General features: G+C 34.1%; 1 protein-coding gene across 1 annotated transcript in view; it reads left to right on the forward strand.

Annotated features, from left to right (window-relative positions):
- Positions 1-17,287, forward strand: part of LOC117104971 (calcium-activated chloride channel regulator 3A-1-like) — a 29,573-nt gene extending 12,286 nt beyond the window's left edge. The window contains exons 5-16 of the mRNA XM_033245950.1: positions 628-738; positions 1,888-2,058; positions 5,178-5,352; positions 5,950-6,077; positions 6,438-6,600; positions 6,934-7,172; positions 8,472-8,646; positions 10,100-10,272; positions 11,370-11,565; positions 13,268-13,390; positions 13,616-13,774; positions 14,737-17,287. Coding sequence (XP_033101841.1) covers positions 628-738; positions 1,888-2,058; positions 5,178-5,352; positions 5,950-6,077; positions 6,438-6,600; positions 6,934-7,172; positions 8,472-8,646; positions 10,100-10,272; positions 11,370-11,565; positions 13,268-13,390; positions 13,616-13,774; positions 14,737-15,323 — 2,400 coding nt within the window. The 3' untranslated portion in view covers positions 15,324-17,287. The remainder of the gene's footprint in view (positions 1-627; positions 739-1,887; positions 2,059-5,177; positions 5,353-5,949; positions 6,078-6,437; positions 6,601-6,933; positions 7,173-8,471; positions 8,647-10,099; positions 10,273-11,369; positions 11,566-13,267; positions 13,391-13,615; positions 13,775-14,736) is intronic.
- The last annotated feature ends 2,615 nt before the right edge of the window (positions 17,288-19,902 follow it).

Here is a 19,902-nt window from a genome sequence, read left to right on the forward strand (position 1 = left end):
AAACAGCTAACTGTTATTTTAACTCTCTACCTAGGCACATGTTGCCATGACTTGTACTGTAATACAGTAGAGGAAATCACACCCTTCCACCATTAAATGTATAATTAAGCTAGAGTAGTTACATCCACTCGTAAATTGCTTGAGGATCTGTGATATATAGATACACTTACCCTATCTAATTATTGATTGTATCCCTTGAATCATCATCCGATATTAAATTTGGGATCCCAGTGTAAATTTGGCGTTCCATGTAACGTGTTTCCACGTGCTTCCACGCGAACTGTGGTCATCGATCGTGGTTTATAATTTCTCTTAAAATTGTGATTGCATATACTGTAGCTGTTTGGCTGGTAAGTATATTTTCTGTGGTGCATTAGCTCTTACCTTCTCTATCATCAGTCGTTAGTGGCAAAAAATAAGTTCACTATACAGCGTATAATTCAGTCGATAAAACATGATTAGTGACGGCGCACTACAAGCATACCTTAAAGATAGAAATTCGGTACATCCGGTTAATTATAACATTTTGTATTATATACATTTACCAGACCCGAATTTACAGATCCTGTTGCTTTTGTAACCATTAAATGACTCCCCACTTATTCACTTCGTTTGGTTTGTTCATAGGTGACAACTTTTTGTGACAACGATCACTCAGGTGGCTGGAAGGGTAATTTGCATAATCGTCAAGCGCCCAATAAACATAACCAGCAGTGTGGAGGAAAGAGTATCTGGGAGGTAAACTAATATTAATAACTTTGATACCATTAACATGATCATCGCTTCGAATATGTTTCATCACTATAATCATCACCATGACCACCATCATCGTCATATAAACGTTATGTGATTCCACGTTATGTTGCACATACACCACGTTTCAAAGTACTAATATAAAGCATAATAGGCCTATAGTAAAATATAGGCCAGATAAAAGTCAATTTAGCAAGTAGATATAACCTAAATCCTGCATAAAATCACATGGTTGGGTATGTATCGTAATAGAGGATTATAAGTTAGGAAGAACATAAAATGAAAGTCCAAACCTTGTATTTAGTAGACAGTTCCTAAAGATTAGTCTGTGATCTGAACTTGTACTAAAAAAATAATTCAAAAGGCGAACATCAGATGTTACAATAATTTCACATTTCCTTGGAATAATTTGCAATCCAATCGAACACAGTTCAGTAAATTAAGAGTTAAAATTGGGCGTTAAATTAAAGTAAATTTAAAGGGAAAGTCATTGTGTCAATCAATTATTCATGTAAACCTCGGGTCCTAGATTGTATCGTTATTCAATAGAGAAAGTATGAGTCATGTTACAGTGAACTAATACTATTTAGTAGGTCAAATCCAATCATAATCTGTTGATTTATTAGTATGTAAAATATGAATAATTACAGAATGCGCATTCTATGCGTTTTTCCTTATGGCAACACAACGGACGCGTACACATTTTGCGGCTTTTTTTTTATTACACTGAAATGAAAACTGTCTTCATCAGTATCTTGTTATTTATAAAAACTCTTCCCGGATTCTTGGCAACCCCGGCATCCGGATAACTACTGGCCACGACGCTTAGTTAGACCAGGGAACAGTGGAATTTCACTGTTCCCTGGTTAGACCCATCAGGTGAACTTTTGTCAACTTTGTCCCAATTGTGACTGTATATTGGGCGTATATGCAAACCTATCTAGAAAATTTGGCACGAATGTCGTATATTATTACCTTCCACGTGGCCTATTTAGCCGTAATTATTATATACAACATAATACTGTACGTTCTCGTTTTGACAATATCGCGAACCTTAAGTTTTGGGAACTTTATTTAATGAACTTACTTTATTAACAATCACGATATATGACTTTCGGTATTTTTGATCCGCAGGTAATGAAAGAACATTTTGATTTTGCAAATGGTTTAAATCCTTCGCTTGATATAACTGGACTGCCGGAAAATCCAACCTTTAAAATTATCCATCAACAAACTAAACGAACAGTTATAGTATTGGATGTATCGGCGAGCATGAAAGGTGAACCCCTGATTCAACTTAGACAGGTAAGCAGTAGGCATATTGTAACAACATAAATGTGCGTTATCAGTTTAAGCTAAACACTCTACAGGTGTGCAATTTTGTTAGAATATGAACAGGTGTCAATTGACGTCATAATTGCGTTGCCGACTCACCATCACCAGCTGCGGCAACAATTTAACGTCAACGTACGTTCAAAGTTCAAACATACAGAAAAAAAAACAACACATTTTTCTTTACAAATTTGCTTGGTCATCTTACAGATAACTGAAAACCATTGCAATGCATCAAGCACATATGGTTTTATATTGCCTTTAATCATTATCTAAAATTAATGAACTGTGTAGACCTCTGTAGAAAAGAAAGAACAAAATAATTAGAGGAAAAGGTGACAAAGACAATTCGTGTAAGGTTTGAAGACAGCGGTGGATTCAAATTAAATAAAATCAAGTTAAACTTTATCCAGAAATTAAAGACAACTGTCACCTCCAACTGTACACATTGAGCACATTATTGTAATTTTAGCCTTTGGTAGTAGACCTAAATTAAATGACATAAATTGCATCGTGCCCTCTGGCACGAATGTGTGCTTGTATTCACCAACTTTTAACAAAAAGGACATTCAATAACACATTTATAACATCAAGCTTTAAATGATGTGTGAGTGAAAAACGGGAGAGTAATGCACAAGGGAGGAATAATTATGTCGAACATTTTAGATTTATAGATTTAACAATAGGAAAATGATTTCCTTTGTATTCTTATTCATTTGGGAGTGTGAGTCAACAATTTATTTTATAGTAATTTTATGTATTAGAACAGTGAACGTTGAATTGTTAATAAAAGGAAGAAACAAAATGATGTATTGGATTGCATACAATCTCAAAAATGTTGCTACAGGAAACACTATCAGCCTTGGTATACCAAATACACAAATACAATCAAAAATAGACTTAAGACTACCAATTTATTCACGTATTACCAAACATTATACATCAAGATACTGGAATTAAACACTAATTTGTAAGTCCATTTTTTGGTCAACTAAATAATTCTTCTCTTCCCGGCGCCGCATTATAGTATCGTGTGGCTGAATTAGCCTTTGCCTCACCTCTTCAGTTCCACGAGGATAATGGACACGTTCTTAACTTTAATGCCACAGATTAAGTTCGGTAAACTAAGTCATTAAATATATCTTTCAACTGAACATATAATATAAGCATAGATTCTTAGTGGGTGAGTCATCTATCAAGTAAACAGAAACGTTATACAATGTACCACAGTCTGAACAGTAAACTTTAAAGAGAAATTGGAACAAAATAATTATGCATTACTAATGGGTATCTAATCCACCCATGCCTACATGACTGGCAACCCTACTTTAGAATGCTATAGGATTGCATAAAAATAGTATATCCTTGTTTATATTCATTGTTTATTTATTGTAATCAGTCAGGCGGTTAAAGATGGAAATTGACAGTGAACTAAATGTGGACAAAACACATCTGATCTACGTTTGTTACAAACAGATTTTTTTTTTTTTTTTTTTTTTTTTTTTGAATTATCAGTCTTAGCAAGTTTTATGTTTCATTGTCTGTAAAAATAAATAAAACTTCTACTGGGTGATTAGGTAAGGAAGCGGATTAATAAAAAAAGTCTACCAGTAAGATGAATTTGCCGTTAATTTTGAAACCCAGAAACCCGTCTATTTTGAACCCAGAACAGGGATCCTGAAAATAGTTCTAGGGAATCATCAACCATTAATAGAACTAAAGTATTGTCGTCACATCAAGGGCATGAAAAAATGTTTACAACTGTCAAAAATAGGGTAGAGACTCTTATTATAGTCATTAGCCATTGGTCGAAAAAATGATGTTGATCGTTAACAAGTAGGCACTGGCCTCTTTAAACATGACAGTCTACAAGTTCAACCAATGGACGGGAAGAAATACTTATGCTGATGGGTTGTGACAAAAACTATTCGATAGAGATTACTCTAAGCAGAGGATGTTTAATATGGAACTGGTTTTGGTCCTAGATGATCTAATTAGGAAGTAGACAACCATTGGACATGAGAGATGTTTCACCACATGGCAAAGAAAATAACAGTTTACACCACTGTATGAACGATATTTACAATTGAACAAAAACACAAGAATTAAAAATAACTGATATTTAGATTTTTTCAATGCAAAACAGTAAAATCATTACGTTGTTTTATATTCTTTCGAATATTAAAACACAATCTTCATAAATCATAGAAAGCATTGTTCCATCCTGTTATTGGCGAGTCATGTGCCGTATGTTCAATGTGAAACAAGTCCTTATTAAACAATTATACGTGTATAATATTTAATATTAATATTTGCCAATTAGTTACAAGGCTACAAACAGCCTCTAGTATATGTGAAAACACATTGAGATGTACCGTACTACGATAAGTTTCATTAAACAGAAGTTTGTAATGAATTCTAGGAAACCTTCAAATACACAATATTTGAAAACATCCAATCTAAAAACCTTCTAAAATGTTTGCAAACTCTGCTTTGTCTCATTCGCAGTAACATCAGTGCCTTCACGCTATACTCCTATACTCTAATGTGAGGCTCAGATAATATATGTATATATATGTGTATATATATGTATATATATATAATAAAAATATGAAATCCCTCTTTTTAAAAAGGGTGTAGTACGTTATCAACTTTAATTAAAATGCATTTCGAAAAAAAAATCAGTTTTTGTTGATTGATTTACAATCTTTTCTCTTCGTAAATCCTGAATTTGTTTACCAGCCAATTTAAGGTTCCTTACAAAATACACGGTATATATTCATTTGCCTGCTAATTGGAGAGGAAAATTGAATTTAACTGAATTTATTTGGCATTATTTCAAAAATACAATAAAAATAGAAGTACATAAATTCACAGATAAAATTTTACAAAAATACATTTAAGTAGATAAAATAAAGACTTTGAAAGTTAAAAAAGGAAATATAAAAATAAAATAATTAAGCAATTCAATTAATGTTGGATTTATTGTTCAAGTTGATTATCTCAAATCAGGCAATCATTAATATCAGTCAATAAGGCTGCATGATGATCTGATATTAATGTAATTATTTGATTAATTATTAACCATATAGGCTGCAAGCAATTTGATATCTAGTACAGCAGAAGATGGCGAACAGATTGGAATTGTAACTTTCAGTCGTGAAGCAACTATAAAATCCCGATTGGTGACAATCAACCAGCAAACAAGAAAGTCACTTGTCACTAAACTACCAACAGACGCGTCCGGTGGTACGTCGGTTGGTGCAGGTAATAATAATAATATCATGTTTTTAAAAATATTGGTAATTTATATTATTGATTGATGGTTGTCACAACTAAGTAAAGCATAAATAATTAATAATGAAATAACAATGCGTAATACATACTCATTATTCTAAATGTATTTTCATTTTCACACAAATTCGTTCTTACTACCTATTTCTAGGTTTTTATAAACATAGGCCCTACCCTAATTTTTTTAGACATAGGCCTATTATTATTATTATTATTGTTATTATTTCACTATTTGTTATTTTTTTTTTATTGTTGGGCCTTTTATTATTTTTGTTTATAGATTTATTGATTTATTTATGTATTTTTGTATTTAAAATCGTATTATTCCTGTAAGTTGTTACGTTAGGAAACATTGTCTCCATTCGTAATAAACAGGATCTGTTTCAATTATTTGTAAATATTCTAAATAATTACGAAAATAACTGTTGACACAATAATTGTTGACATAATAATTGTCCAAAAGAAACCGATACAATAGTGAGTGGTGTTTAGTAAGCAACAGTTGCCATTTGATTGATTCCTCGTGTGGAGAACTCGTGACAAATGGTTCTATGTGTTTTTCTGACGCAGGTATTCTACGCGCGTTTGATGTTCTAGGCATAAGCCTTAATGAGGATTCGAAAGATACTGGAAATTTACTTGTGATCTCTGATGGTGCCGAGAATATTCGTCCACTCATCGAGGACCTCCAGGACAAGGTGAGAGGTCGTTAAGGATACGTTTTATTTTAATATTTTGCTTTCAAGCTGACGGACGAAGTCACATTTCATTGCTTGTTTTTGTGTAAATTTAATTTCCCGTTTTTTCTTCAAGTTCATAACGCGCCATTTCCGTACTCCTGCCAATCACTGGGTTTCTTTAGAGATTCAGAATATCGTAAGCACGTGGAGTTGTGTCGAAGGGAATAGTTCAATTATTCTTCAACTCCTCTGACCTATTTGTGTATGGGTCTACACCGAGTTAGTTTCACTCTGTGATAACTTAATAAACCAAGACTGAACTAATATTACTGAATGTTTATTTATATCACAAATATTTATTATTGATTAAAATTGCAGATAGCTACCAAGAATATCCACATCAACACCGTTGCTATTGGGCCGACAGCTTCACCGAACTTAGAGGTACTCGCGAACCTCACTAATGGCATGACGTTTTATCACACAACAGGGACCAATACTCTGAACGAAGCATTTGGCACAAGCTTCAACAAAAACAAAGGTATAATAGGCCCAACAAATAAATACTCATATTCAATTTAAAGTTGTTGAATAAAATAATTGTATAACGTTTGAATTTCAATTCTGGCATGTGGGTCAGTAATACAAACAAATGACAATCAAGTATATCTGTATCTATGACAACCGCACCCTTCAGAAAAGACAATTTATCAAAGACATGAGTTTCCTGAAAAATTACTGACCACACTCGTTTCGTTAAATATTTTTCGACCTTTTTTTTAAAGTCTTTTACTTGATATTATTTAAATCTATATTACAATTCATTCCAATATTTCGAGCATTCTGTAATAATATGTACTTTATTTATTTATAGCCATTCAAAACAGACCCATCTATTTATTCAGTGACGTAATCACAGTATTTGGAGGTGATACAGTTGTTCGCGAAGTACAAGTCGATAGAACCATTAACAGGAATGCTGAATTCATCTTTGGATTTGATCCTTACTCGCAATTATCAATTGTCGTCATCCAACCAGATGGCACTGAGGTTACGGATACTCCCGACAGTGTGTTCGGAGTTCTTCGTGTCAAAGTCCCCAGCCCCGTTCAGGTACATAAAGACAATTCCCTTACGGCACAGTTTTCTTTAATAGTTTTGATTATAGCATTATTATATTATGATGATGATGATGATGATGATGAAGAGGCTTGAGTTAGTTTTATATCTATGCCGATGGTAGGTCTTGTGTAGAGCAAAATATCGAATGTCGAAGAAGATTATTTTCCTCTAGGCTGTATTGATGATTAAGCATTTTAACAATAAAGTAACATAACGCTACCCTCGATGCCTGGTACTGTCAGCCTTCGCGTTAGCGATTCGTAATAATTCGTCATCATCTCACGAAAAAAATGATGAATGTTCACTAACAAGTGACTTTTACTATTATATTTAATAATTTCTCGCTGAACTCATGCGTATTAGTCATAGGGTATAGTACCTATAACAAGTGCACACCGCTTAGTCCCCTTTATGTGTAATAACAATAATGTAAGCACGAGCTACTAAGCGTGTCAGTGTCTTATTTACAGACTACAATATCAAAGCTACATATGCCTATAGGTATTATCTGAAATGAAACAAGTTTTTCAGATTCATATTTTAATTTACTGTTAAAATTTCATACATAAAATTTAGATAATATTTTGCGTGTAATGTAGTCAATGCTTGACATTTTTATGTTATGTTAAATATTGAAATAATATATAGCCATTTAACCTGCAAAAATATTACATAAAATGGTATAATAATAAAAGGAATGCGCTGTCAAGACGACTTTGTTTGACAGGAGTTGAAATTAAATAACCAATATCTTCTGTGAAAAAGTCCCATTCTTGGAGTTTTTTCATTCATACAATAATTGTGCCAATGCATCAGTGCCTTCCTGTATATTTCCTTCGCCATTGCCTTCATGTGCGCGAGCAGAATCTATTTACATTTCCAAGTATCATCTATACCATAATCATATTTATAATAACTTATTTATTAACATATTTAACAGAAATTCTCAGCAGATTAGAATGATATCCTTGGTATTAAAGAATGACATCAACCATCAAACCACATACCAATCTCATCGAAATTCACAATATCTAGGCTTACTTCGAGATGCACGCTGAATAAATAATAATATATTTAGACAAGAGGATTGTCGCTGATTTGAAATGCTGTACAATCTCGGACTTAGTCCATTTACCACAATCCATTAAAATTAAAATCCATAACTTCCTCGCAAATCAAAGTAAAACCTTAAGGTAATCTTCAAAGCCTAACAATAGTGACATGTAACGGGAGTAAAAATATTGTAGCGATCATAGCCATAAAACAATGTTGTTCTTTGCATAACTACAGACTGGGAACTGGAGGTTTAGGATCCGTAACTATGGCCAACAAGTGAGCAAAATAACTGTTACGATCCAGTCGTTTTCTAGTACCAGTGAGGAACCAATCATCGCCACAGCCTCATGGAGCAGGATGGCGGTAACTCCCCCGGAACGACAGGTGCTGTACGTGTACGTCTCTAAAGGTAAACCATAATCAGACTGTAGATTAATATTAAGGTCGATGTGGGCGAATATTGAGGTTGCAAAAGTTCATGACCTATATTATAGTGTTGGTAGTCGTATACGTGCAAACTTCAGTGAGTTGGCAGTGGCGGATCCAGGAATTCGAAATAGAGGGGGCCCAGGGAGGGACTTCCACGGACGGAGGGTCTGGAGGACCACCTTTTCCCCACCATGGTGAAAAATGCATGATTATGGAACTAAATTTAATTATAATTTTCCTTTTTTCTCCAATTTTGTTTTATAATATTGAAAAAATTTGGGGGAGGGGGTGGGGTGGAATCGGTTTAAATCCATTTTATAAGGTTCACTATAGGCATAACTGAAGAAACAAGGATTTGTATTTCATTGAATCTGCAATAACTCCTTAATGAGCTTTGTTGGCTCATTTTAATGGCCCATTAATGTACATACAAGTAATACTTTTACCAACCTAATTTAGTTCATACAATTACTACGGGTGATTCATCATCAGATAACAAATGGTTACCAACAGCGATCTTAACTTGATCACATCCTAGCCAAGCTACAGCTTAGTCACTGAGTTCACTGCAGTAAACATCTCATTAATAAAGCTATAGCAGTGACAAGGTAATAGCGGTTTCAATCAATCATATTACAAAATTACCTCGTTTAAAAATTCAAGGGAATAATAAGTAATGAAAGTGTTTCACGCTTTTCACTGATATTAATTGATTTTTATTCAATTCCAACAAAATATATATAATTATTTAATGAGATGAGTAACTGCATTGAAGATGGTTTGGCGAGTTTGACTTCGTTAAGAATGTTGTTTAGTGGTTTACAGTTTTAGGTCTACTGTTTTAAATGGATAAATATTATTATGCATACTTAAACATTCATATACTTAAATAGGCCTACTCATAAATATGCATGAGGTGAATGTATCCATATTCATAAATTGTAAGAGGTCAATGTATTTATACAGACTTCCTTAGAATGACTGATAACATTGTGGTTACACACCGATTAATTCATTCTCAGTGTTGCATTGACGTATTGATACTTTTCGAATATTTTAAAATAAAACTCGTGTCATGACCTGGTCAGAGTCACGTGCACTAACCCAAACCAAACGGGTTTGCACCCACGTTTGTAATCCTCGCACTTCCAGTTTCTAAATCTTGTGCCCTACTAATCTACTTATTTTTTTTTTAAATCTTTCTTTATACTGTCTACTTTATATCCTGTTCTGATGTGCTAACTAACCGATAGTCGTTGTTTAATCTCTAATATCCTACGGTATACAAACTATGTTAAACGACGGTGTCATAATCTCCATGGAAACTATGGCAAGAAGTTTCAAATATAAAATAATGTTAGGACACAAACGGAACTTCCAAACATGTGCTATGTTGGCCTCTAATTTTAGTTTATGTTACCATGATTTTCCAGGATATACACCAATCATAAACGCCGAAGTGATTGCCGAGGTTGAAATCGCCGGCAACACAACTGACGCTCCGGTTCTATCGGATGACGGCACGGGGGCCGATGTCAACAGAAATGACGGCATTTATTCAGGCTACTTTACAAACTTTGTCGCCGAAGGCAGATACAATGTTAAGGTAACTTATCAGTTGAGCATCAACCCTGCAAACGGTTATGATACTAATTTTTAGATTAGTAACGGTTTTAGATACTAATGCCAATTTAACCAGTGGTTTTTGTGCACGTGTACGTATGTATTCTCGACAGGCAGTGCATTGCACCGCGCCATTTTTTTTTGTTATTACTGTACCTCGTACCTCAAACAAGGGAGATTATGTATTCACCGCAGTCTTTCTGTTAGCAATATTACGCAAAAACTAAGAAATGGGTTATCATAAAATTTAGAAAGGAATCTAAGACAGAGCTGAATAAGTTTTGAGCATGAAAGAAAATAATGGAATTGCCCATAACCGGCCTGCGTATTGTTCGGTAATTAGGCACAGGGCCGAGGTATGCACTCTATGGAGTAACTACACTAGTTATGCTTGTAATATCAATAAGTTCAAAGAAACTTCTGAAACACATACATATTTTTATTTCCGGCTTTTGATACAGTCATACATTTTAGAAAATGAAAATTCAATAACTGTGATATAGGAATAGGTCTGGGTGGAATATGAAAGCAAATACGTAGTACTAGTGAAAACCAATGTTAGATGACTGCGGTAGGATGTAACGGTTTACTACGATGTATTAACTTATCCATGATAAGGCACGTAGTGTTGCGTACAAGGCACCGTGTCACATTGTTTAAGTTACATTTAGATTGCATTTAACCTAAAATTACATAGTTCATGTTGTGAAATAAGGGTATGACTGATACAGAAAATTATTTAAATAAAAAACATGAATAAATAAATTAATATTTAGTGACAACTATCATAAACTAATGGTAATGGTAATGGTGGGATATTTGTAGTGCGCCTTCCACAATAAAATCGTCTCAAGGCGCCGAAAAAAAGGTAGGACCATGAATTATAAAAAATTAAATTATATTATATCTTATATTAATGAGCCTATATTAATCAGAATATTAATATTATTGAGCCTATATTAATCAGAATAATAATATTATTACAATTAAAATAGTTTTAATACTACTAATGTAATACTACTTAATATTATTAATTAATCTAAAACTCATACACTCATTGATATGCATTTTAATTTTTAGGTGAAAATTACAAATAAGGCAGGTGTAACGTTGATAGCTCATGGTAAAACGCTGGGCTCAGCAAAGTCTGCACTTCCCGATCCCTTATACGAAGAAAACGCCGAGAGCACACAGACGCGACGAAGTGAAGAAGAGACCGGTCCATTTCAGAGGGTGGCTAATGGAGGTAGTTTCACCTGTACTGGAGCATGCACCAGTAAGTTTGACTTTTTTTTATAAATATTTTTTAGTGCAGATAATTGTGAATAGGTTAAATCTAAATTATGTAGCTGGTTCTTACGTAATATCATTAATAATTTTCATGGTTTCAGTTTAAAAGAAATACAATTATATATAATTTGATATATATATATATAATTTGATATATATATATATATAAATATATATACTGTCTCTTATACACATCTATAGATGCTTAGATTGGCTCGAAATCAATTTAAGGTTTTTCGTAGTAAGACGTCAATATAAGTCAGTTGAGCTTAGTGGACCTTTCGCTAAGCCCCGCCCCCTGGATACTGTTGCTCATATCCCACAAAAATCGTAAATGTCCTTAAACACGTGTGCGTTTGTCGGACACACGTGTGTTTGTGCGTATTCGCGTATTCTTAGCAATTTTATGATTAGACTCTGTTGTTAAATTGAATAACACTACGGAAAGGTCCATTGTTTTAATTGTTGTCTAATTCGAAGTTGATATATCATTACAATATTTTGATTTTATAGAAAAAGCAATTATTACTTAAAATCGTAGCTACAAACTCTAATAGAACTGTTTCCTTTGTTTATAACATGACTTAACAATCAGATATGACGACATTTGCATTATAATACCTTATTAGGTCATACTGCGCGAGACATTGTAAATAAACATTAAGCATATATGCCTTGATAATGTTTGTCATTCAGTAGACAGGGGTAATCGAAAGTAATAGGCTACAATGTTTAAACAAGTGTCATTACCCCTGGGCTGTGCGCGGTGTTTACCTATTCGATGTGGAATCGTATCATATGGAAGTGAATATCATTTAGTTTTCCTTTTCATTTTCTATCTCTTCACGGTTGACTCGACATACGCGAAACCTTGATACGCTGTACAAAACTCCGTTAGTCATTGCGATAGTTAACGCAATTAAAAGATGATCGAGTCCAATTCAAAAACTTTAACTACGATAATGAAAAATAATAATTAATACAGTAATTTATTTTTGCATGTATGTATGGATTGTAGATAATCAAGGTTATGACGTCTGACGTCATTTAAAAAAATGCAATTATGACCTGGAATAAAAGAGTGGAAAAAAAGTTAATTCGATGTTTCGTTTTTAGACCCTTTTCACATTGTAACCTATAAAATGCGTTTTTTTTTTAACTGAGACAATCCTGTAATCACCACATTATTATATACCTTTGATCAAAAAGTTGCATAAGGGCTAAAGAGAGATAGGGCTATGCGTGGGGTTTTCCTGTAGCACACGTCTAATAGCTGTAGGCATGCCGCTACTGGTACTTGCCTGTACGGGTTCTAAAGAGCATGACGTTGACTGAACTCATCAGCCTGTACGGGTTCTAAAGAGCCATTTGACGCTGACTAAACTCATCAGCTTCCTGGCATTGGCTTTTTCTATTATTATGTGGCCTAGCAAAAAACACAAACTGTAATTGTCAAGCTTAAATCGCTAACGTTTTATATAATAGGCATTTATAATTATTATTTTGACATTAAAAAATAAAAGATAACGATCAGGATAATGATGACAATGACAATGATGATGACAATGATAATAAATAATAATTATTTTTAATATTAATAACATTTCTATAAATTTAGGGCTATATTATAGCCTCATATTATTATAGACTACGAGTAACGATGTTAACATCCTCTCACCATTTTTTAGGCGATGAGGACCACTATCCACCTGCCCGAGTAACTGACCTACGGGTGAGTCTGCTGAGCTACAGTAAGAAGGAGGTGGAACTGAAGTTCAAGGCACCTGGGGATGATCTCATGAATGGACGAGGTTAGTCATTTCCATCTGATATATATTACGTCCTGTGTGTATAATTAAATAACTCATTATCAGCTGTTATATAGAATGGATAGACACCATGTTTGTATTAGCTTGTTATAAAGTATTGTCTTATGAGCTTGATTAGGAAGTGAAACATGCAATAAAATGAATAATTAAGAAGTAGTTATGTTTCTATTTTATTTCATGTTGCATATTGTATTTTTAACCTTACAGCTAAAGAGTATCGTATATACTACTCCACAAATTTCAACAACCTGTACGACAATATTGACGTAATCGCTATCACGCCAGACCTGGTCAAAGAAGGCAGTCTATCATCACCGAACGAAGCTGGACAGGAGGAAGTATTCACTATCATTGTACCACAAGTTGGTAAGTTATTGATCGATTTAACCACATGGTATATCGGTAACAAAGTAATCAACTTAAAATATATACTTTCTGTATTGAATTCTTTTTATACAGTATTCAAGTATCCTGAGTTTTCTCTAATTAGGTTTATTGCCTTCACTTAAAAAGAGAATAAGCAAATATTTTCATTGATTTCTAACTACACCAGTGATTTAGATGGTAATCAGCTTAATGAATTTTGTAGTAAAAGATCTATAAATCAGCAAAACATATTTGTTTCAATTAGTGTATCATTGAAAGATTTTATGATAGGCATATGCCTCCACCCACCCCACCCCCAACATGTCCATAACTACTCTGACGATAAGGTTTGCTCGCGAATATATACACTTAAAAACAAGAAAGCAAAAAAAAAAATCATATCCTAAAACCATTGTTAATGTAGTTTCATGTATTCTGAAGTAAGTCAAAATCAAACAAAATTCGACGATAAAGACTTGAGCGACTTTTTGAAAAAAAGTTACTCAACCAATGCATTATGCTCATTCAACTGTCACTATATCACCACAATGCTTACAGACTTATCAAAAACTCGCACATTCATTGGGTACATGGAAGTTAAAATTACAGCTGTTTCTGAATTTCATGGAAGTCAAGGTATAGTGCACCCGTAACACAAAGTAGAGTTGACGATGGCGATGAGTAGTACAATCACCATGAGTGGTCTACAATATGTAAATTGAGGCTTCAAAGTTGCCTTTTAGAGCTAATGAATATAAAATGCCAAACATAGATCATCTAAATATCAATCCAAAAATAAACTAAAAAATCAAGTCGACAAAATAGAGGATTTTACAAACAAGTACAATAGAGCAATCTGTACTCTTTGTAAATTTATGTGCCAATTTTTATACGGTGAAAAATTCTTTCATAAAATACTGTACTGTACAATAATATTGATGAGTTCAAATTTCATTTTACAGGGGATTTTGCATACACATTTACGGTCCTGGCAGTTGATGATGTAGGTAACAAGAGTCCGAGATCGAACTTCGTCACCATTTCAGCCAACGACCACAGTGGAAAGGTTAAGGGATGGGTTATATGCACCGTCTTGTTTTCAATCGCTGCTGTTATTCTATTCGGACTTATAGTATTCGTACTCGTGTATCGCCGAAAAATTCGCAATTCTCAGCCTGAAAAACCAGTACCGAAAAATATTACTGTCTCTGAAATGGAAAAAGCGAACAGTTTGCGGACTAACTCAATGACGAGACTGGATCCATCGCTGACATCACCCAAGAAGAAACGGGCACCAAACCCTCCTATCGGACACATGTCATGTTTCGAGCCGGGTCAACTTAATTTGAAAGGAATGAAAGTCAGGAAACACGACATGAGAGCAAGTGTACCTGCAAGACACTTGCATATAGAACGCGCACCAAAGTACGAGAACACTGATTTCAAAACGTACGAGAACGCCATGTTAGATAACAATATACCACGTGGCCACGTAAGAAGTACAGCTTTTCTTATAGAGAAAACAAACACAATTGTACATAAAGTATGAAAACAGTCTCAGCCAACATGTTTTGTATACCGTACAATGGATTGGTCTTGTTTGTGGTGAAACAACTTCAAGTGTTACGTCACTTGAATTGACTCTACAGTGTGCAGTTCACATTGTAGTGGGAGCAGATGATGCTGTGTTACTTCAAGAACGACGTGTCTGAGAGTTTCTTAAAGTAACGTGCGTTGAGCAACAATTTTTGAGGTAATAGTTAAGCGATCGTAGATTGTAGGCAATCCATGCACTGTAATATAATAATTATTGTACAACACTTAAGGCTAAAACATCATATCAAGTTTTTACAAAAAGTAGTATCTACTTATTTAATGAGGTTTTATTTTCATATAATGTATATTTTGGGGTTTGTTGTTTTCATTGCTACAGAAAATATATATTCAAAATATCCTTAGCTAATTTACAAACACAAATAGAAAAAAGACCATGTTTCTCGTCCAGGATAGAGAGGTGGAGTGTAAAATGAGAAGGAAGATGCACACCCACTTGTTCATTATTTTCACAACAGGCCTACGACCAGAACACAATATCTTAAACCCTGTCCACACTGTCAATGTGGGCGTGATATGACATCATCATGCCGTTATGGGTAATTTGTCACATAAAGCATAGTGTGGACAGACTTTAAGACAGCCAAGAATTCTCGTTATAAAGATGACTGATCATGCATTTCTACAGGACACTATGGGTGGTATTGCCCCATGAAAGTAGAAATACAGGAGAAGACAAAAAAGTGCTAAAGGGACGAGTAACATTTTTTTTACGGTCATAGTCTCGTGTTGTTTTTCATTAATTTGCAAAAAAAAACTATAAAAAAAAAAAAAAAAAAACAAAAAAAAAAAAAAAAAGAAAAGGTTAAAAAAAAAAAAAAAAAAAAAGTAAAGGTTAAACGTGCTATTTATTTGATAATTAAATCTTAAAACACACCCACACCCTTGGATGTCACATCGGAGAGGTTGAGGGCCGTAAGATTCTTATTTGACTTGTTACTGTTTAAATACAATAGTTGAACAACTTCTGTAGCTACATTATGCATAACGTATGAATCATTATCTATGAGTGGTAAAACTCGCTCGTTTTTCATTCCATTCCTAAGTTTTTCAAATGATAAAGTATATTTATATAAATGCAATTTTTGCCCGTTTTATTTGCAGCCCACGAAAACCCTCTCCCTCGAATCAACCACCGAAAGTACAGCATAATTACAGATTAATTTGTGGTTACTGTACGAGAATAGAATATAAAACTGTTTACTTGAAACGCCTGATAACACTTGATATAGATGTCGCCTTAAAGAACAGAGGCGACTGACATTTGCTATTATTAACTTAATTATGAAAGGCTGTATATTTATGTCGTACCTTGTTAAAGCAAATTTTCGTGAAGAATATTATTTAAAAAAAATCAAACCATGAAGATATCATACTTGTTTGTGTTTAAAATAATTATGCCTATATTATTGAAATATATATACGTGCAAGTTTTGTCAATATTAATCTTCTATTAATATCCAAAAGAAAATTATACTTACTCATGACGTTGTACACTTTATGGGCGTGGTTAATAGAACGTTCGCTAAGCCCTGTCCCTTGGATATTGCTCAAGGTCCCACAAAATGACACCGTAAACCTACAAAGTGGGACATGTGCGTATTCCCGGCCTTGTTCTGATTGGTCAGTTGTTAATTTGACATTCCGGAAAGGTCTACTGTATGCGTTAACAAGTCAGGATGTTAACACAGCGCAAACATGAAGCGACGAGCACGTGCATGATGATGAGTTATAACCTCTTTTACCCATGCAGTATTTATCACTTTCTTTCAACGGCATTTCGAGGTGCCAACTAAAAATTTGTATTATATGTATATTTTGTACAGCTTTGTCAAATCTTTTGCTTGGAATATAAATATAATATTATGACGTTATTTAATAAAGTTGGTGTTACATGTAGAACGTGTTGTTGTTTCCGTTTCTTGGTTTTAGAATAATTCTTTGATAGCCCTAATGATTGATGACAATTTTGCATGAAGACGATAATGATGATGACGATGAGGTTTTTGATGATGTTGTCAAGAGGTATATTTCTAACAATGAACCTAAATTCTAACATATGAAAACATCAAGCATATAAAGGATTTGTTAAAATTTCTGTGAGAACTCTAAATTGAGGAAGCAAGACAACTGCTTACATGAAAAATACGCACAAGAATTAGAGCAAAGCTAAAGCCCTTGGTACATATAGGGAAGTTATTGGTTGTGTCTTAAGTCATACTATAAACACAGTGCCTAATTTTGTCACAAATTCTATTTCCTCTAGGCTTTATTAAAGATGAAAGAGGTTAATCCAAACGATTCTAAATTCTATTTACGAGAGTAAAGCTTGCTATACGCCATATTATTCATTGTTTTGCTATTAAGATCACACTAAAATACCATAGAGTTCGAATCATTAAAATAAAGAGAAATCTATTTGATTAGACAAAATAGCATCTCATATGTCGATCTAAAAAAATTAAGAATACCTCCACATTCAGGGTCGCTTAGAGAGAACCACACACACATTAATATGAACACATTTAAATTGTTCTAGATCAAGTTTTTTTGTTTTTTTGTTTTTTTTTTTGCATATACTAAGACCAATATTAAGTAAAAACGCAATTATTTGTACATTTCGTAACCATCTCAGTAACCAGTCCATCGATTTTATGGGTGCAACGGTTATCAGAGGCTAAATCTATTAAACAATTATTTTATACAGCCTTTGACACGGATAGGTCTGTCTATTTCAACTTATTTAAGTAAATCACCTTTTATGTTTGTGAAATGAAAATGCTAACTGATGTTTTGTGTGCATCCAATCTCTTTAGTCCTGTTTGATCGTAAGTTAAACGGCAGTATTTCCACTCACAATAGTGCAGTCGTAATTCTAATTGCACAAAGGTGAAATTCAAAAAGAGGAGGAAAGGAAAAATTTGATTGATTGTAAATGTACCGTACAAAGAGACTATTTCTAACCTTAATAATTTTGCATTCTAAAAACTGCAATTTGATTCATGAAAACTGACCAACAAAATTTACGATTTTTATGAATATTCATGTTCTTATATATAACATTAAACTGTGATTTTGACAATGCTGGACTAAGGTGCACAAAATGAAAAGTTTTGTAAATATACAGAAATTTATTTATTTTTTCTGCGAAGTGAGTCTGATGAACCACCGGACACCATCTGATTTTGAAAGTACTGTACATGCAAAGAGGGGTTCTCAACTGGCGACTTGCAGTCATCTCTGGTTCTCGAGAACAAGCCAAGAATTATAGTTTCCGTTAGGCTTGGACCTAGATTTCTAGATTTCATTCTGTTTTGCCGACTAGGTCTATGTATTGCCCACAAATTGTAGCGATTTAATCAATCAAATCAGAAAAACTATCGTAGCAAACAGCAAAGAAATATCACTGATGACCCATTGTGTGATATAGGCCTATAACATTTTAACTTTTGCATTACCAAACACTAGGGTAACTTTCTTAGGCCGAGATGTTTTTCAAACAATTTCTAATTCGTGAAGGGGGGCCGCCCCCTCCCAAATCCTCCCTCTGCTCGCACCTGCGGCGCTCCGATTGCGGTACACGCCACAGTACACCGCTTTTCCTGGACCTTCGAATGTATTCCATGGACAATTTTGGCCCCTATTACGATATAGTTGAGAACCACTGGACTACAGAATTGAAGTGACTGTTTTTCCATGAAGGAACGAGGTTTATCATTTGTTTTTCATGGTTCGAATACGTCACAACTCAGTAGATAATAAATCATTATTTTTATGAATGTTAGTTTGCACGAAATATGTAAGCGGGCATGATTACGATTACCAGGATAAATTGAAAGTAGAGAAAAAAGAAAATTATATTCAAATTAAGTCTGAGCAGAGAACAGTTAAATTAGGCCTACTAATTTAACTGTTCCATGGTCTGAGAGTGCCATTTCAGGCGAACTAGGTGCCATAATCATAAATTTTCTTACCTCAGCCCCAACCATGGTGGGGCTGAGGTGGTCTACTCCTCGGTCTGTGAAAGTCCCTCCCTCGTTCACCTCTCTTTCAAATTCCTGGATCTGCCACTGTTGATTTTTCACAACGGATCGACGCCCATGTCAATCACTATCACAACTAGAAACGGTGATGAGATGCATCCACGTCAAACTCCTCACAAGATATCGAAGAAGTCAGTAGTACTTGAGAATGTCTTCAAACAACAGCTTGAGTTTTGGTATCGTCAAAGACGTCAATAAAGTGCTGTGACATACCATGATGTAGAATATTTTCCAGAGTGAATTATGTACTTTTCCAGGGTAGTGTTGTTCCAAGTCATTTGCGTCAAGTTGCCCAATATGCAGCAAATATTTAATGAGTTAGCAATAATGTGTGGCAGATTAGAGCTTCAACAATATTTAATTTTTGACAGAAATACCATCGGGCCCTTGGGCCTAGTTATTATTTATACTATTAATAAGCATATATTTGAGAACTCTACGACGTATAAATTAAATTGAACTAGACAGACC

The sequence above is a fragment of the Anneissia japonica genome, unplaced genomic scaffold (assembly GCF_011630105.1).
Source record: "Anneissia japonica isolate Jap-2015-1 unplaced genomic scaffold, ASM1163010v1 scaffold287834_len5846547_cov211, whole genome shotgun sequence".
NCBI classification, from domain to species: domain Eukaryota; kingdom Metazoa; phylum Echinodermata; class Crinoidea; order Comatulida; family Comatulidae; genus Anneissia; species Anneissia japonica.